This window comes from Lotus japonicus, chromosome 1, assembly GCF_012489685.1.
Source record: "Lotus japonicus ecotype B-129 chromosome 1, LjGifu_v1.2".
NCBI classification, from domain to species: Eukaryota; Viridiplantae; Streptophyta; class Magnoliopsida; order Fabales; family Fabaceae; genus Lotus; species Lotus japonicus.
This window is the reverse complement of record NC_080041.1, coordinates 15,567,830-15,588,432: the sequence shown is the minus strand read 5'-3', so window position 1 is coordinate 15,588,432 and position 20,603 is coordinate 15,567,830. Positions and strand designations below refer to the sequence as shown.

Here is a 20,603-nt window from a genome sequence, read left to right as displayed (position 1 = left end):
AAAATGTTTGTTTACTAAATATCACGGTAAACAACATCTAATGATGAAAATAAGCTGTGAGAGTGCCCAAAAATTAACAGAAATAAAATATTAATAACAATGCTTAAGCAAGAGTTACTTAGTTTTAATTTCATTATAATAACATGTACAAAAACCAATGAATTTAGCACTTATAGCAACACACTAATACCAATCTTAAAATAATTATTTAATTCTTCACTCACTGAAAATTTAAAACTAATGTCCAGACTCATGGCTGGCATGACCAAGTTGACTAATTCTCAAGTTGACTTTGCAAATGTATTCCTTATCTAGCTAAAGGCATGAGCATGTACGCTGCGAATAATATCTGCAGGGAAAACAATTTGAACAAATCATGCAACACCTAGAAAAGATAGTAAAGACTTAATTTAGAGAAAAAAAATTGAAAATAATATATAGCTACTCGACCTTGTGTTTTGTATTCCAATTCGAATTAGAAAGTGATAATAAATCAAATAACCTTCTTTCCCAATGTTAGAAGAATTGGACCGGACTGTAGGGATTAAACTCTAGATTAATTGGTCATAGAGGCTTGAATAATATTATGTCAAGCAACCAATTATCTTAAAAGTTTATAATATTAACTAATGACCACATGAATGATTTTATATCATATTCTAACACTCAAATCCTGAAAAAAATTGATTATCGGTAACCAATTTATTTTAAACAATACTAACTCTGATATTGAATATTTTTCAAATTGTACACAGCCTTTAAGGAAAATGATTACCTTCCATATGAGCATGTAGAATGATGCCATGGAAGCTTTGTTTCCCAAATTTACATTTTTAGCACGGTGCCAGACAACTGAAGCAAGAACAATATTTCCCAAAACCTGATACATTGGCATCAAATAATTAGCTTCAAATATAGTTGGAAAGTTTAAACAAGTTTATATTCAAATGAATCAATATGTAAAACAATAGACCTAAGCTTTCTCCTAAAAGAAAGTCTCCTTTGAGTAACTTAACCCCTAGTGGATAAATAAAATTATTTACAAAAAATAAAGAATAAATTATGAAATTCTCAACTCATTAATCTTAAATATGATTACTCCATGTAAAATGTGGTTAAATTATCCTCAAGGAAGATCTAGATACCCGCTCCTGAAAAGATCAATTTTTACCTTGACGCTACAATCAAGATAACAAGTTGGAATATTTTATGCAACCAATAAAAAAATTTAGGGAAATATTTTATTAATTTGAGAGTAAAAATTGGACATACTTATGCAATAAGTATATATTACCATGACAACTTTACTCCACATGTAAGATGATGTTGCTCCCACCATGAGAGCGATACCAAAAGCCAATTCAAAAAGGGAAACAGAAATCCAAAACACCTGAAAAAGAATAGTTAGTGACAATAAAAGAGTATATAGCAGGGGAAAACCAGCTTTGTTGGGATTTATGAACATACTCGTTTTTTACCAAAACGTGCTGGAAAAGAATAGATCCCAAATTTTTTATCTCCTTCAACATCAGGTATATCCTGTATAGATTCAATAAAAAAAAATTACATTAGGTACACATATGCAAGTTTGATGTTGGAAACAAATGTATATTCTAAGAAAATATAGGTATTTACCTTCAACAATGCTATACCCATAGAGTATAAACTCATGAATACTGTAACAAAAGTCAATGATCTAGGAAAGACAGGTGGCCTCTTGAACACAAAAGTCTGCACATTGTAATTACATGAATTACAAAAAAAAAATATCTTGCTTCTTGGGTAAGATTTTTTTTACTTAAGCCATAGATTGACAGGGTGGAATACTAGCTAGTTCCTTTTTATTTCTTTCATTTTTTCAATTTAATCAATATTGTGGAAGGCTTATTATAGAATATAGCACTCCTAGGATTATATGGTGGCAAAAATACATTAACATATGCTTAGGGCTAGGACTGTTCATGGTTCGGTTCTTTGCTTGAACCGAACCGAACCGAACCTGAACCAAAATTTTGGTTCGAGAGAATCGAACCGAACCGATATAGTATGGTTCGAACCGAACCGAACCGGTTTCAAATTTTGGTTAACCAGTTCGGTAAAATATGCATATTTATAGATGGTTCGAACTGAACCGAACCGATATACTATGGTTCGAACCGAACCGAACCTGAATTGGTAGTTGATATTTTGGTTCGGTTACCGAACCATTTTTTCAATTTAGGTTCGAGTTTGGTTCGGTTCTTAAAGGTTCGGTTCTTGACAGTTCGGTTTTCGGTTCGGTTCTTGGTTAGCTTCGGTTCTCAGAGAACCATGAACAGTCCTACTTAGGGCAATCGGTCTCAATACTAATAGCTCGAAAAGTGCATGTAATTATTTGAAACTTTCTTGCAACCGTCGTTGTGTCTTTCCTTGTATGGTTTGGCTTGTTGTTCTTTCCTACTTACTCATGAGAGGATTGCTCTCGCACTTTCTATGGTCTTAATTTACATCTCTTTAAAAAAACAACTACTTGATACTTATTCATACCTAGTTACATGGCTCTCTGTTATTCATGTGTTATAGCTACAATTGGCATAGTTAACTTTCACTTAAAATAAATTCAAAAAAAAAAAAAACTTTCACTTAAAATATAATGTCAAACTCACAACAATGGAAGCGAATCTCATTCTTCTCTATACAAGTTAGATTTCTTCAATTTCTCATGTATATCTTATGATGCAGTTCTTATAGATTGCCTCAAATAGTTGATTTTGAATCCAACAATTATTTAGTGTTTAATAACTTTTTCCAAAATCTAATTTATGCTCATTAATGACGGTTACTTCATCAATGTCCTTACCAGTCGGTTACTTACTGGTGTTTAGAAATATAGTCAAAAATTCACTTAAATATATTTTTTTTCGTCGGCACAATCTTTTTACGGATGAATTTAGGTCACTATCGAATACACGTGTTTCCTGTAATTTAGTTATGTAAAATTATATTTAACACACATACAAATGAGCGCACTCATACTTTAAGTTTTAAAGTATATCCAAACATAATAGTAGTAAATAACTGTTTGTGTAATATAATATATACATTATTAATTTTATGTGCAGTAAAAGCTAATAGTTGCGATACTCAAACCTCAATAAACACAAATTGGCATGGAATCGACATATTTACTCTAATGGCGGTAAAAAATCCCACAAAAGTGAATATCATTTGTACGTTACCACTATTTTAGGGTTTAAGTGTTTATTTCAAAAAGCTAATTTAGGATCATCAAGAAGTAAAGGTGCATAAAAACATAGTTATTTATAGGATAAAACCTGCATATGAAGAAAATCTGGAATTGGAAATATAACTGCATAAGTAGCAACAATGGACAATGCTGCTGAAACTGGATGTCCCTTCCATCTCAATAAGGGCACCTACAAAACTTCAAAACTCTGTTATCACTATAAATTTTTGTGAGCATTTATTCATGAGTGTTAAGTCTAAAAATCATTCAGGTATCTTTACCTATTATCTTTGTATTTATTAAGTAATGAATATTTTTTAGAACAAAACCGACAAATTATTATTGAAATGTAAGAATAAAGGTGGGGACAACCCCCACCCCCAACATGGTAATTAGGCCCCAACAATTTTTGATAAAATCCGATTTTGCAAGAGTGTTCGTCGTTAGATTGGCATCACGTAAAATGTGCCTAACTTCCAAATTAAACAGTTTACCAAAGGAATTAGGATATCAATCTGGTTGAGTAAGCCCAATAATTTCCAAAGTTTGTTCCTTTTGAAGTTTACCCAACTCACTGCTAATGGATTTTCATGGGTTGATCTATTTTTTAAGAGGATTTTAAATAAAATAGTACACGAATACAGTTTTTTTAGAAGAAAACATAAGATATACAAATAACCTGGGAATTAAAATCTCAGCAAGAGAGTTACAGCAAAGAAAACATAACAGCAACAGAAATGAGACAAGGAATCACAAAAAGGAACAAAGAAAGCAACATTGCAGTTAAATTAAATACTGGTATAAAATAATTCATTTAAATATCAAATGAACGATATAAAAATATGTATCAAATAAAAAAGTATTTTTAAATTGAAATTTTTTAACATACAAATTAAATATGCTTTTCAATATAAACAATATGAAAGAAAATGAAAAACCTAAAAAAATTAAAACTAATTTTTAGAACTTCCTCCCTCTATGAAGGTGTTTTGAAAATGCCAAATTAATCTTGAGCACAAGCTTTTAGTTTGAGATTAAATATCCAACATCTATTATTTATTCAAGAAAAAAACTTCAAAAATAAAATTAATTAAATCTTATATTAATTCAATTTCTTAGAATTTATTTTTTATTTTATTCAAGAAGCTCACTGCATGATTTGAGCCCATAACCAAGTCGCATGACAGAAACATAACATTTTCGCCATGAATTCCCTCTTATTACATGTTACATGATGATCTTTTAAACATTATGAGGGGAAAAGGAGGTCTATATGAAATTCAAAATAACTCACGTTGGCTGAATAAGAAGTCCAAACTGCACAACTTAAGAGTAGAGACCAAATCAATGGCCAAGAACCGAACATCCAGCCAAGCGAAAAGCTCTGTAAAGGATAATAAAACAATAAGTCTCTTTTTACAGTCAATAAAGCTCTTCTTGAAAATTAATTTAAAAAGGGGTGATTTGTATGGTACCAAAAGTAAACAACATGTGACAATAATGACACCAGTTGTAAATGACAATTTCCCGGATGCCAATGGAAGATATGGTTTGTTTACCTGCAGTAAAAAAATATGTTAATAATGAGACATCTCATATGAAATGTCATCCTAAAATTTGGGTAAGTTATAAAAGGTGGTATGTTTTCTCAACCTCAAACTCGATAATAATTTGGGGCACTCGAAAATATAAACCGGAGTTTTGAGGTCAAAAAGTTATGAGTAAAATACACTCACCCCCTCAAGGTTTGCCAGAATGACACTCCACCCCATTCTTTTTTTAAATCTACACTCCACCCCATTTTTTATAAAGGCAAAATTTAGTGACGAAAACAAATTCGTCACTAATAAAAAATAATTACTAATTAGTTAAAATTTAAATAAGTTTAATGCATATACACTATCATACATTAATTTATGAAAATAATTTTACTGAATTAAATTTAAAAAAACAATTCACTCTGTCTGTTAAGTCCACGTCCCATCTGTCTCCAAATCATATTTCTCACCACAAACGGTCACCACCAAGCCTTTGCTCCCTTTAACACGACGACCACTGTCCCAGAATGTGAAACCCCATGGCACCACCATGCATCAAAGTTTTGTTGCGACCTGAACCACAGAACATGAATCGCACATTCCCAAAGCTATATGTTCAACTACTTCTTGTGAACTTCACCCCCTTTAAGTTGCAAGCGAACGCTCTGTTGGTTTAAGATGTCGTTGGATTTTGTTAAAAAAGGTGCTCCACCGCATCGTTGGGTTCTAATAACCTCCGATCCACTTCATATTTCTTAATTTTGTTTCTCTATTTTCTTCACCCATTTGTCTTGCTTTTTGGGTCTACAATCCAATTTTTAAAATTTGAGGTATAAAGAGATTATTTTGATTAAAATTGAATTATTACCAAATATGAAAACACAAGCATGTTTCCCTATGTTCGAGATATGGTTTGTAAACCGGTCGGGTGTGCTATTGCAGAATTTGCATTTTGAATTTATGGAGGAAGACCGCGATTGAGAGAATGAGGAGGACTGTGATGTTTTCATTTTTAAATTTATTGGATTATATTGAAAATATTTTTTGAAATAATTGATTAACAATTTAAATAATAACTAATTATTAATGAAGAATATTTTTCGTCACTAAATTTGCATCTATATAAAATGGGGTGGGGTGTAGATTTTAGACAAGAATGGGGTGGAATGTAATTCTAACAAACCTTGAGAGGGGTGAGTGTACTTTACTCAAAAGTTATAATCTACTCAAATTTTTGCATGTATGCAACTTCTCCTTTGTACACAGAGTATATATATATATATATATATATATATATATATATATATATATATATATATATATATATATATATATATGTTCCGGGTAAGAACATTGAGAAAGGGTGTAATCCCTAGAGAGAGAGAATAACTGAATTTCATGTGTGTATTCATAAAATGAGCCAAAGTCCCCTACACTTGATAACTACCTCCTATTTATAGAGCTTGGGTACTACCTATTGGGCCAATTGGGCCTCCGAGGTCAAGGCCCATCTGAAGGCCAGGGCCCCGCCTCAGGGCGGGATACATGCTGGGCGTTGCCCCTCTAGGGGCTCGCCCAGTCCACTAGTCCACAAGACACCGAGCTCGAGGTACGAGAGCTAAGGGTGTCTTTTAAATGCTTTTACATATGTCTTACAGTACACCAGAATCTGCACTGCCAACATGGCTTGAGAAAAGAGAAGCAAACTATATCGCCAACATGGCGTGAGCAAAAGGAAACTTGCATTTTCAGTTACCCAGTCCACTGACTTGACGAGCAACCCGAGCTGGCAAGTCCACTAGTCCACAAGCGGCGAGAACAATTACTTCGTATTGGCGATAAGTTGGAGCAGGTGTATGATCGTTCGCCGGCGGAAAAGGTGGCAGGCATGGGTCATGTGCTGATCATTCAATCATTGACTGGCGGTAACCCCGGCGAGCGACTGAACTTTGCTGTTGGTGTCACCTGTCAGGCGATGGTGTTTGATCTTTATAGTGGCGAGGCTTTTCGCGCTTTCCCACAAACAATAACAATTGGGCTTGACAGCCAAAAGATGAAGGGCGAGCACCCTTGGTTCGCAAGTCCACAAGCTCGAAGCAGGAGAGCGAAGTGTGTCTCCAAAATGTGACCGTCAATCTCTGTCCCCTTGTGATCCCCCTAGCAGGTCGCCCGTTGCCACTTTCCACTTGGTACGGCGTTCCTCGGCTGGCGGTTTCGACCAACGCGCAGGAACTATTCCCAAGCTTCTAGTTGCAATAGCTTCCCCGCCTAGAAGATCACCTAGCCACGCTACTTGGCGGGATCAACAAAGGATGTATAAAGCGTGTAGGTCGCCGACATGGCGCAAATGAAACACAAACCGCCAATAGCGCAAGGAAATACGCAAATACATGAATCTCCGATTGACGCGGGACCTAGAAAGATGGTGTACAAACGCCTACAAGATTAAGGAGTCGTGGTGGCCCGCCTCATATGACGTGACTCGCTGAATAGAAGCTGGCTCGCCTGGTGACATGGTCTCCCGCCAATCTCTCCCGCATCCGCCCCTCGTAGCATCTTCATGGATCAAGTTGCTTCCTGGGCGAGTCCCCTAATATGGCGAAGGGACTCAACCAGTCCACAAGACACCGAGCTCGAAGCATGAGAGCACAATGTGTCTTCAAGCTGAAGTCGCCGCCGCATCGTCCCTAGGAGAAGATCCGCCCAGCTCGCATGCTCCTTCACTCGCCTACAAGATTAAGGAGTCGTGGTGGCCCGCCTCATATGACGTGACTCGCTGAATAGAAGCTGGCTCGCCTGGTGACATGGTCTCCCGCCAATCTCTCCCGCATCCGCCCCTCGTAGCATCTTCATGGATCAAGTTGCTTCCTGGGCGAGTCCCCTAATATGGCGAAGGGACTCAACCAGTCCACAAGACACCGAGCTCGAAGCATGAGAGCACAATGTGTCTTCAAGCTGAAGTCGCCGCCGCATCGTCCCTAGGAGAAGATCCACCCAGCTCGCATGCTCCTTCACTCGCCATAGTCTACAAGTCCACCAGACTCCGTGTCCAAGTCATGAGGAGTAGGAGCGTCCCCACTTGCCGCATCGCCATCACCATCTTGCTTTAGCCTTATAAGAAATTAGTTTGACTTGCTCGCCACTCTCAGCGTAAGGCCGCCACCATTTTGCGGTAGGTCGCTACCCTCATTTTTGGCGGTAGGTCGCAACCCTCTTGCGGTAGGTCGCGACCCTCTTGCGGTAGGTCGCTACCCTCATTTTTGGCGGTAGGTCGCGACCCTTTAGCGGTAGGTCGCCATCCTCTTGCGGTAGGTCGCGACCCGCTTGCGGTAGGTCGCCACCCTCAGCGTGAGGTCGCCACCCTTTTGGCGACTTTTGTGTGTCTAAAAACTGAGTCTTACAGGCCGCCACCCATAGCGTTTGGTCGCCACCCTTTGGCATGAGGTCACCACCCTAGCGGTAGGTCGCCACCCTTGGTGTGATCGTCCCATTTCGGGACTCAAAGTGCTTTGGGTTCCAATGGCCAGTTGGATTACCAAAGCGGTGCTCAGTAGAATGGGCAATTTGTACCCCACACATCGCCAATGAATCCGGTGGTTACGTGGGCTTTTCCGGGGCTAATTTAGTTCATCGTGAAACTTGTTTCACTTTGTAACTAAATCGCGCCATCAGGAGCTTGTCCCACCCAATAACAAACCGCTTATGGAAGAGTCTTCCAAGTTTCACAAAACTTTAATGGTGTGCCTCAATTCACCCACTCCTTCTCTTTGATCCGATTTGCTCCTCTCTGTCTGAATCAAAACCAGTGAAGACAATATAACTTCTAATACCAACTTCAAAATAAGAAAATTAGGAAATACAACAACTGAGAAGGGAATCAAATGAAAGATGGAGGAAAAGTTTGAAGGAATTGGAAAATTTGTTGGCCGGCGATCTTAACCATAGCAACGCTTTACTCGCCAAACTTCCATGGCCAAAACAAAACGTGCCCACCAGAATTCCGCCGCCGGAGTAAAACGTGCTTGCTAGATTCCAACGCCAACGACATTCTCTCGCCGTCGAACTCCATCGCCAACAACACTAGCTCGCCGCCTACCTTCAAAACGTGCTCGCCAAAGCCAACACGTGCTCGCCAAAGCAAACGTGCTCGCCAGGATTTGCTCACCGCCTAACTTCAACACGTGCCCGCCAAAGCAAAAACGTGCCCGCCAGAATTCCAACGTCTCGGGATTGGCTCTCGCTTCTTATTGATGGGGAGTTCTGGACAGATTCCTCGCCTTTGTTCTTTTCTTCGTCATTACCGATCTGCTCTTTCCTCGATTTGAAGCTTCACCTCTGTTGACGTTCTTCATTGTCGGTCTGAACCGTGTTGCTCCGATCTGCCATCGCTGGATGCGCCTTCACGCTGAATCTCGATCTGTCATTCTCTCGTGAACGCACCTTGTTCTCTCCCCTCCGCCTTGCCACCGATCTGAAACTCCTCCTTTTATCGCTGCTTGGGCGACGTGTCGCCCTTTTCCAACTTCGCGCGCTTTCTTTTGAAAGCGTCGTCCTCCTCATCAAGAATATAAGTGCTGGCGCGAGCACGCATCTCCTCCATCGAACGCGCCGGCTTACGTGTCAATTTGCTGTTCAACCCTCCCGGTAGCAAACCGTTTTTAAATGCTAAAGCACAAGCTCGAGGCTCCTCGTCCTCAACCTTGACCGACGCTGCGCTGTACCTTGCCATGTACTCTTTCAGTGATTCTCCTTCTTGCTGGCGAATATTATATAGGTCGTTGATCGTCACCGACTGATTCTTATTCGCCGAGAATTGCACTAGAAACTTGGATGAGAAGTCTCTGAAATTTGAAATCGATCCGCGCGGCAAAGTTGTGAACCACGCCATCGCCGTCGATTTGAACGTCGATGGAAACATCCTGCACTTCACCGCATCTGACGCCGCAAGTATCACCATCTTCGTATTAAAATACAGAAGATGATCCTTCGGATCGGAATCTCCGCTGTAAGAATCCAGAACTAACGTTTTCATGTTATCCGGAATCGCCACACTCTCGACATCTTCCGAGAACGGACGGAACTCAGCCACGGAATCTGCTTCTCTGCTTCCATCATCTCGCTGCTCGCGACGGTAGAAATCTAACTGAGCCTGTAGATGCTCATTCCGCTGCTGGATGTTGCCAATGCTGCGCATCAAATGGCGCCATTGCTCCTGCGTCACCGCCGGTTGTTGTTCCGGAGCAGGTGAATTCTCTGGTGAGCGCTCCAGAGATCCCACCTGTGAAGGCGATGGAGGAGGAGAAGGCGATTGTACTCCTGTCATTCGTACCGGAGAATCCAGGACCACACGATGAGGCCGCCGAGGCGGCGAAATCCGCTGTCGCATTGGTGAATGATGTTGCCTCCTGCGTCGAGTCTCCATCCAAACCAGAAACGATGCAAACTCGATCGGAAAACCAATCACTAGTCACAGAATCAAAATCAGAAAACTAGAGAATTGCCTAATCACAATCAGAGGTAACTTCATGCACAATCAATCCACGTGAATGGGAGTAGAAAGTTTACAGTTTCCCACAGACGGCGCCAAATGTTCCGGAGCAGGTGAATTCTCTGGTGAGCGCTCCAGAGATCCCACCTGTGAAGGCGATGGAGGAGGAGACATTGAGAAAGGGTGTAATCCCTAGAGAGAGAGAATAACTGAATTTCATGTGTGTATTCATAAAATGAGCCAAAGTCCCCTACACTTGATAACTACCTCCTATTTATAGAGCTTGGGTACTACCTATTGGGCCAATTGGGCCTCCGAGGTCAAGGCCCATCTGAAGGCCAGGGCCCCGCCTCAGGGCGGGATACATGCTGGGCGTTGCCCCTCTAGGGGCTCGCCCAGTCCAATATATATATATATATATATATATATATATATATATATATATATATATATATATTTCTCAATTTAGATAGCTAAAGATAATAATTTATTTACTAGACATTCTTTACTTAAATAATACAATATTCTAAAGATACAAAGAGCACTCCTATGTATGACAGCAACGAAATACACGAACAGTGTATTAGTGGTTGTTTTAAGAAATAATAAAAATGATGCAATCACCTATATAACACGCTCTTGACTTTCATTCTGTAACACTTAGTAAAATATATAGGAGTGCTCTTCCAAATACAAAATAGTAATTTCAAAAAAAAAATGAACTCTAGGGGCTCGCCCAGTCCAATATATATATATATATATATATATATATATATATATATTTCTCAATTTAGATAGCTAAAGATAATAATTTATTTACTAGACATTCTTTACTTAAATAATACAATATTCTAAAGATACAAAGAGCACTCCTATGTATGACAGCAACGAAATACACGAACAGTGTATTAGTGGTTGTTTTAAGAAATAATAAAAATGATGCAATCACCTATATAACACGCTCTTGACTTTCATTCTGTAACACTTAGTAAAATATATAGGAGTGCTCTTCCAAATACAAAATAGTAATTTCAAAAAAAAAATGATAATTTATTGTTGATCCATATTTATTATTTATAATAATAGGTTTTATATATACCTTATCTATTCCAATATCAAATAATTGATTCACGCCACCAACATAAATACCCATAAATAGGTGAGCCACCATAACCTGAAATATTAAAAAATCTCGAGAAGTATAAACTAAATTGAAGGGAATTAAGAAATTAACTATTTAGAAAGATACAATGTATTTGACGTCTTACCTGGAATACACCAATGAAAAATAGTGGAGAGATATCTGATAATGTCTCCACTGCGAGGAGAGATGCAGAAATCGTGCTTAACATCTGCTCAATAGAAATAAACTAAGTTCTTTTATGTCATTCAACATATGACTAAAATCCAATAAAACAGTTCATACAAATGAATAAATTTTAAATATAAGCAACTCCATGGAGTAATTAACTTTGAGTATATTGTTTGTATTTCTATTGGGTTTAAGTACCCTTGTATTTCATTTCAATATAATTCATTGCTTATAAAAAAACTTCATTTTATGAGGATTAATAGAACTTAAAATAAGCAGGTTAAGAATTTATACATGTTTTACTTAATTTATATAAATAATTCTATTTATTGATTGGATGAAGTTAAATTACCTCATGAATATGTTTGACAACCCCTCATGAAGTAATTTAACCTTGTCCACCATTTGAGGATTTCTATCTTACCCGGACAAAAATTGCATATGGAGAGATAAACTTGTATAAAGCAACGAAGATATTTTTGCCCGAGTCCAAAGTGTTTTTGGAATCAAACGGATGAGGTTCTGGCTCGAAAGGTTGTGTAGAAGCTGCTTTCAAAACATATTTTTGATTGTATTCTTGGTATGTAGACCCTCTTTTAATGCATTTAAATTGACAGTTTAAACTTGGCTCATGAAACCTCAAAAGTTTATATTCTTCTTGAGGGTTTCCTTTGTTTTGAGAAGCTTTAGGTGCATAAGAACCTGCAATACCAAATATTGAAATGTAGTAAGTGCCATGCAAAACAAAATACAAAGATTTTCAAACCCCGTTATAATTTGACATCCTTTGGACATGGAGTTTTGTGTTGTTTTTTGCTGCACTAATTGTGAAGCAAGAAAAAAAAAACAGAGTTGTGGTCATCTAAAAGACTAAAACAGCCACTAATGTGTTTTATGTTTTTTTATTGTGTAGAATTAAAAACTGCTACAAAATCTACATATATGTATGGTGCCGCAGTTGCTGGAGTTCAAATTATATGAAAAAATAAATATTGCTTTAAAATGGATCAGAGCTAAAATAAAATGGAGTTCAAAAAGCAATCAATCATGACAAGATTTTCAACATTTCCAATTATTTTAATTTTTTACTGTGATAATAGATAAACGAATCTTTTATTTACTTTCAAGTTAAGATATAATCAGTCTATTTCAATCAAATTTTTTCTGAATTTTTTTTTTAAAAGGAGCATAACTGTCAACAGACATACTTGTATAGCAATTATTCTTATTCATGCGATGCTTACTCCGCAAGAGATTTCCACCTTCAATTATCAATGGTTCCTCATATTAGTCAGCAAATAATTTAATTTGTAATGAAAAAAATTGGCCAAATAACAAAAGCTGTATGTACAAGAAAAAATAGATCATGAAGAAGAAATTAGTAATAATAGGGTGATGAGAAAGGAGACATGTATAGATAGATACCAGCGATAATTAATGACGATGATGTATTAGGATAAGATCCAACAAGAAATGACTCCATTAATAATACACTTAACCCACCAACAGCAGTACTAGTCGTATTGAATGTAAGGTTGACACAGATATTGTTATGTATCGTCTGGTGCGTCCAGTTCCAAATCTTTGAATCCTAATTTATAAGCCTATTTTTACTTGGTTATGATGCATCTTATTATGTGTAGTAGTTTCAAAATATTCCTGATCCGTGGGCCAAACATAGAGTTGGACTAGACAATTAAGACATTTTCTCTTCATTTGATTTTTTTATTCTTATCACAAGAATTAACTTTTGTCATGCAGGGCCGGTCCAACACTAAGTGAGGCCTAAAGCGAACTTTAAAGGGAGGCCTAAGTGAGGCATTTTTGTCTAAAAAAAATTTCTTTATTACATTTTTTATTTAAACTTTATTTTTCTAGCTTTTGTATTGCATCCAATTCCAATTAGTTAGTACTTTACGGTCCTTTTATATTGTAGAAAAAGGAAATTTTTATTGTATCAAAACTCAACATAACCATGAAACCATCCCCTCATGGTCATGCCGACATGGATACTGGAGTCTGGATAGGCATACCGCATACATGATTAAAAGCAAACTAAAATAGAAATCAGAAAAAAAAAAACAGCAAAGAGGCTAGGGCGTAACTACTTACAATAAAGGGAGTTTTGTTTTCCTATTGATCTTCTCCCGTTCTTCTCAATGGCTAATCAAGTAATCAAAGAAAAAATAAATTATGGAGGAGAATTCTTTTACAAAGGATATGAGAGTTTGAGAGAGACTGAGAGAGTGGCAGGGAGAGTAGAAACGTTACTAGGATTTAATTGAGAGAAAAGGAAAGGTCAGAGAATAAAAGGTGAAGAAAAAGAATAGGTAATATCAATTAGTTGTCAATTAAGATTGCTAATTTAGTAATTGTCAATTAAGATTTTTTGAGAAAAATTAGGGAAGAAACAACTAACAAAGTGGTAGGTAATGGTGAGTAACAAAATGGTAGTATTTTTTCTTTTTTTTTATTTGAGGCCTTATTTGCAAAAATATGAGGCCTTTTTTACTTTGAAAAAAAAAAAAAATTTTTGAGGCCTAAAGCCCTTGCTTGGGTCGCTTGACCCTTGGGCCGGCCCTGTTGTCATGCATGTATATATATGACATTTATATAACCTTATTTTTAATTTATTGATATAATCTCATGATTTAGAAATTAAATCATATGAATATGCATTTTTACACTAACATTAAAATAAGATGCGTGTTAAAATATTTCATCAACCATTTTCTAAAGGTTCAAGCCTTTCGTTTTATCTATTTTTCTGAGTAATAATTTATACACACTTCATTCTCTGTTTTATTTCATTTTCACACATTTTTCTGTCTATCTTTCTCTATATTTCATGTCACATCACATATCATATAACTCATTACTCTCATTTCTCTTTTTATTCAAGTGAGGTGGAGGTGGAAAATACATGTGTACAAAACATTATTATTTTTGAAATTTGGAGGAAAATACGTAGTACATGTTTGACTTGCAAATCTTTGATTGATTTTGATTGAAAGCTTGCGGGGATGACAATGAGTCTCGGACCCATAGGGTACCTGCAAAAAATACCCACCATAGGTAGGGTAAAAATCCGCTATATGGGTATGTGGTTGGGTATGAGTAATTACCCGCAAAAAGTAGTGTGTATGTGTGCGGGTATGAGTACTAACCTACCCCATACCCGCATACACGTAATATTATCATTATTATTATTTGGTAATATATGAACAAATTAATTTAAGCAATAGATTCCAACCTTATGTTTCAAAAAAAAAAGCTTTCAAATTTACTCTTTTCTTAAAAAATAAGTGAGTATTTAAGGTATTCATATTTACTCTCACTTATTTATAAAATTAGTAAGTTAATAACCTACAACTTTAGAACTTTAATTATTATAAATCTAGAATTATAAATTTAAAGTTATATATTTCTCGCTTATTCCTTCGGAAAAAATGCTTAGATGAATGATTTTATTTGTTAACATTTAACACTATTTTGATAATCTTTGTATTTTTATTAGTGTTTTTTATTTAAAAAGTTTGTTGTGTTTTTGTTTTCTATTAACAAAAATAGTGAAAAATATATTTTGGTTAGCTAAATTGCGGGTAATGGGCACGGGTACGGGCATATAGATACCCAGGGGTACGGGGACAAACATTCAAGTTGCTACCTATGCGGGTACGGGGACGGGTACGGGTAATTTTTGAAAACGCGGGTATGGAGATGGGTGCTATAGTACTCTAGCCAGACCCTACCCATTGTCATTCCTGAACTTGTCGAAAGTAAGCTACCGTGGATTTGGATAGTTCCAACGTCTTTAGGAATTAAAAATTAAGTCAATTCAAAAGTGCTACCGTTGATTGCCGCTGAACTTTCAATCTGGCTGATACAAGAGAATCTGGACTGGGCGAGACCCCTGGGACCCTCGCCCAGGGACGCTAGCCTCAGGGCGGCGCAAGAGCCAGGAATTGGGCCTTCTCCCGAAAGGCCCAATTGGCCCATTAAGGACGGTTAGGGACACTAGGCCCAAACCCCGAGCCTATAAATAGGGGGCGGTTACCAAATGTAAGAGACTCTTAGCTGATTTGAGAAATAACAAACTTGAAATTCAGTTACATTCTCTCTCTAAGTGGTTACACTCTCTCTCTCTAGATTCTGACATTGCAATCCTCTCACTCTAGGTACCATACCTCATCTCAATGTTCTTGGCTGGAACAGAATCAAATGAGTAGTCATGGATGTTCCCGTTTGGTGGACAAGATAAATAGACAGGATATGACAGCAATAATCTTATCTTATCCTATCATTCTGTAATATGTTGTTTGTTGCGTCAACAAGATAGAATTATGTCCCTTATCCTATCATGAGGGGGGTGTTAGGATAGAAATTATCCTGACAAGATAGGATATCAGTTTATGAATATTATAAATTTTTTATTTCAAAGGAAAATTTGATACATTTTTCATTATTTCTATCACATCCTATAAGTATCATGTCCACCTCAAACACATGATTTTATCCTATCCTGACCACCAAACGAGCCCATAAAGAACAACGAGGACGGGGCTAGATCCAAAGCCCTAACAGAGTCAGGCCTTGTGATAACCTATCTGCCAAGTGTATAAATAACGTCTAAAAGGTCCTTCATTTAATATTAGACCTTCCCTTTTAAAGTGGGAGATCAAAAACCCTAAACCATAACATATATGATCAAATTCAAATACGGTGTCTAGAATTTTTTATGACTTTTGGTCCTTGGCAATAGTAAGTTTGTCAATCTCTAGAGATTACCTAATCTTGTAGAGGGGAGTTAAGCTCGACAAAAATAATATTTTAAAACTATAATAATGATGAAGTCACACTAATAGTACTAAAAATTATCCAAATCATCCAAAAATTAAAATTAAAATCATGCATAAAATTACCAAACATTCATATCTAAGGTACGTAAATCATAATAAATTAATAAAACATCAATACAAGTTATGGTAAACTTAAAACAACAAAAAATAAGTCACTAGAAGTTATGTCAGTGGAACGAACAGTGGCTGTGAATGCAAGAATGAGAATTGATTTTGTTGAAAACCCTAAATTGGTGGGTCAAATGTCTGAAATGCCCATGTACTAATCAATTTTTGACATTACAGATCAAATATGCTAATCTCGTAATAATCTCGCGATATTTCACGAGATTAATAGATATCTCTAGAGATCAACCGAGATCTAAAAAAAAAGTTATTACCCCTGTTGATCTCATTTTTGGTACCTAATATCGTAGTCTCGTAAGAGATTATTGACAATCATGCTCAGTAATATTTTTTTTAATTCAAATAAGGACAAGTGACGTCATGGCACTCACATAACCAGTGCACGTGTATTTTTTTGCACCGGTTTTGGTACTTCTAATTTTTTTAATTACTTTTGTTAATTTTTCTCCTTTTTGCCCTTCTTTCTCTTCCTCCTCTCACTCAACCTCCAAAATTATCACCCAACCTCCACAACCACCACTCGGCTCCCACCCAACCAGTGGCCGAGCTTCTTAGGGACATAGGAGGATTTTAGCCCTCTAAAATTTTGGAAAAAATCTTGTAATATGGATAGTATACAAATATTTTTTTACTTTTAGTTACATAAATATTATATTATATATTATGGTGCGTTTGAGACTGTTAAGTGTTAAGCAGCGCGCGTCCCAACTGAAAGTCCCAATGGAGATTTATCTGATGTCCAGGGTTGGTATTATATTATTTTTATTAACTTTGGGTCTTTGCCTCTTTGTGAGGTCCTGCTTGGGCTATTTGCTGCTTCTTAGAAAAAAAAACTCTTTTGACCAATTTTTTGCATTTTCTTTTGGAATACTTTACATTAATTTATTTTACCGTTGCCTTTAAAAGTTATTTATTTTATTTTTCTCTAAATATTAAATTGATATTTCATACTTTTACTAATCACTAATATTTAGATTATATTAATATGATATGTTTATCAAAAAAATTAATAACCAAGAGTAAAAGAATAATTGTTTTTCAAGAGTAAGTTTTTTGATAGTTAAAAATGTAATTTAAAAGTAAATAATTTATTGAACATCCAAAAATTGAAAAAGAATATAAAACAAACTTTCAAAATATTATTAATATCAATTATAATAAATTATATGTGTATTGTTAAATATCTTAATTTATGCATTGAAATCTTGCTTTGGCCCTCCAAATATATACTTCAAGCTCCCCACTGCACCCAACTAGCAACACCTGCCCCTCCCCTTCCCTTTATCCTCCCTTTCCTTCCTCAGGTAAATTCTAAAACTATTATAACGGGTTGCTATGAAGCCCCTCTTGTATCATAATTTATAGTTTTTAAAGAAAAAGAAAAAATAGAGTAATCAAGTTTTGAGAGTAAGCAATCTCTCGTCGGAACTTCCTCAACCCAGAAATATCAAGGGAACTGGATGATGTAAGCAATTCGTGTTACTAACTGGATGATGTAAGCAATTTGAGGGGTTGAAATCAAGCAATTAGAAATAGAAGGACTCAAATCGCCCATTCATTGAAACTTTGGAGAACAAAATTGTATTTAAGCCGTTTTTTAAATTTAATCATTTGTTTTATATTTAATGAAAGAACATCTCAGTATCAAAAGTGTTAGAGCCACATCATGAATAAGTGCCACATAGAATCCGTAAGTGATTGGACGAAAGTATAACAGAGGAACCTAATTTTCACAAACTAGAAATTCATCAATTAAAATCTCTTTTTAAATTGAGATCCTGGTTGTGGCTCAAATCTCTGTTGCAAAGCTTCAAATCCTCATTTTATGAGTGGATTACAGAACCTCAGATTTGTATGATGGGGAATTAAAGGAATTCTTCCGTTTTGGTTCTATTGGCTCTGTTGGGATTGGTATTTTTTTTTCATGTAACTTGTTATATAGCTCAGTTATCGTGCTACTTATGGGTCGGTTATCTGAGCCTAGGCGCCTTGAACATTGTAGTCTGTTTGTTTGCACATCTTGTGCTTGTTAATATATTTTTGGCTTTTCAAAAAAAAAAATCTCTTTTTAAATATTGGGAAGTCAAATCACACGAAAATTATACATCAAGGACAAAATAGCAAATAAGCCAAAATCAAATGTAAACAAGTTTAAATGTTTAATGTTTAAGATTTGAACTGAACCCCCCTGCCGTTAGCGGCAGGAGATCCTAATCCAAAAGCCACCCACAAACTAAAAGTATTTTCTCTACCAATTGCTAACAACATGCTTTGGATATCACAACTGCACTCTTATATGTTAAGTTGTTAACAATCAATTTCCACCTCCACCTTAGGTAAAAAAGAAGGAAAAAGAGAGAAATGAGCAATATAATTTGTTATGTAGCAGAAAATGCAGAAAGAAATAGGAAAAAAAAATGTATGAAAATAAGATGGAAGAGAAAATGAGATGTGTATATATCATTACTCGCGGATAAGGAATTTGCATGATGAATAGAAAAAATTTGTTAGATTGATCATGCTCAAGTATAGTCAAGTAAATAAAGGAAAAGAGGGATATGTGACACATACTTTCATAGTATTTATTCTTATTGGCGCCATGCTTAGTACTCTGCCAGAGATTTCCACCTTCAATTACCAATGGTTAGAGTCAGCAAATAATTTTGAAATAAAAATTAAATTGATGAAATGGAAGATGAAATTAAGTAACAGGGTGAATGAAAAAAACATATAAATACCGGTGGTGAATGAAGATGCATTAGGCAAAGATCCAACAAGAAACGACTGCATCATTTACACACTGAAACCACCAACAACACTTTTAGCATGCAGTGCAAGGTTATATCCTCTTGTGTGCAGTTCCTCTTCTAATGACACATATAATTTATAGACTAAATTTAACTTCATAATTATGTCTTAAAGTCAAACTTTGAATTGGGGGATCAGATTGTTGGTCAATGAAAATCAAATATCTGAGTTAATGGAAAATCAAATGTCTTTGTTATCAATCAAAGACTGCGTCAAAGATAGAAGATATCGGTGGTGAATGAAGATGCATGCATTAGGCAAAGATCCAACAAGAAACGACTGCATCATTTTCACACTGAAACCACCCACAACACTTGTAGCATGCAGTGCAAGGTTATATCCTCTTGTGTGCATTTCCTCTTCTAATGACACATACAATTTATAGAGTAAATTTAACTTCAGAATTATGTCATAGAGTCAAACTTTGAATTTGTGGATCAATATATGTATCCCTTCGCACCCTTACTTGGTCACGGGCAAGAGGTAGTATATTAATTAATTATAATTTTACGTACCTGGACTGGGCGAGCCCCTAGAGGGGCAACGCCCAGCATGTATCCCGCCCTGAGGCGGGGCCCTGGCCTTCAGTTGGGCCTTGACCTCGGAGGCCCAATTGGCCCAATAGGTAGTACCCAAGCTCTATAAATAGGAGGTAGTTATCAATTGGAGGGGACTTTTGGCTCATTTGATGAAATAACACTTGAAATTCAGCACTCTCTCTCATTCTCACTCTCTCTTGGCACAATCCCTCTACCTCTAGGTACTATGCCTCTCTTCAATGTCCATTCCTAGAACATTTGGCGCCGTCTGTGGGGACCGAACCCCTCCCATTCACGTGGATTGATTGTGCATGAAGTTACCTCTGATTGTGATTAGGCAATTCTCTAGTTTTCTGATTTTAATTCTGTGACTAGTGTTGGTTCTCCGATCGAGTTTGCATCGTTTCTGGTTTGGATGGAGACTCGACGCAGGAGGCAGCATCATTCACCAATGCGACAGCGGATTTCGCCGCCTCGGCGGCCTCATCGTGTGGACCTGGATTCTCCGGTACGAACGACAGGAGTACAGTCGCCTTCTCCTCTTCCATCACCACCACCTCCTCCATCGCCTTCACAGGTGGGATCTCTGGAGCGCTCACCAGAGAATTCACCTGCTCCGGAACAACAGCCGGCGGTGACACAGGAGCAATGGCGCCATTTGATGCGCAGTATTGGCAACATCCAGCAGCGGAATGAGCATCTACAGG

The 20,603-nt window shown here is 36.7% G+C and overlaps 1 protein-coding gene across 4 annotated transcripts; it reads right to left on the bottom strand.

Moving 5' to 3' along the window:
- Positions 1 to 73: 73 nt before the first annotated feature.
- LOC130733825 (glycinol 4-dimethylallyltransferase-like) lies at positions 74 to 19,442 on the bottom strand. Of its 4 annotated transcripts, XM_057586099.1 has the most exons (15): positions 19,288 to 19,442; positions 19,121 to 19,177; positions 13,677 to 13,727; positions 12,773 to 12,826; positions 11,989 to 12,266; positions 11,521 to 11,604; positions 11,352 to 11,426; positions 4,702 to 4,785; positions 4,521 to 4,610; positions 3,315 to 3,416; positions 1,636 to 1,731; positions 1,468 to 1,539; positions 1,295 to 1,390; positions 776 to 880; positions 74 to 349 (listed from the first exon to the last, which is right to left on the bottom strand). In XM_057586099.1, the coding sequence occupies exons 1-15, from the start codon at positions 19,340 to 19,342 to the stop codon at positions 308 to 310; spliced, it is 1,341 nt and encodes a 446-aa protein (XP_057442082.1). In that variant the 5' UTR covers positions 19,343 to 19,442; the 3' UTR covers positions 74 to 307. The 4 variants fall into 4 exon arrangements, with proteins under 4 accessions (XP_057442082.1, XP_057442084.1, XP_057442083.1 ...); XM_057586101.1 differs by lacking the exon at positions 12,773 to 12,826; XM_057586100.1 differs by lacking the exon at positions 13,677 to 13,727.
- Between the last annotated feature and the right edge of the window lie 1,161 nt (positions 19,443 to 20,603).

Excerpts from the sequence above, each read along its gene's own strand:
- LOC130733825 (XM_057586099.1), bottom strand. The coding sequence starts at position 19,342 with ATGATGCAGTCGTTTCTTGTTGGATCTTTGCCTAATGCATCTTCATTC. Across the intron at positions 3,417-4,520 it reads GGACTTCTTATTCAGCCAAC|GTGCCCTTATTGAGATGGAA; the intron begins GTGAGTTATTTT and ends GAAGTTTTGTAG. Across the intron at positions 1,732-3,314 it reads CAGATTTTCTTCATATGCAG|ACTTTTGTGTTCAAGAGGCC; the intron begins GTTTTATCCTAT and ends TACAATGTGCAG.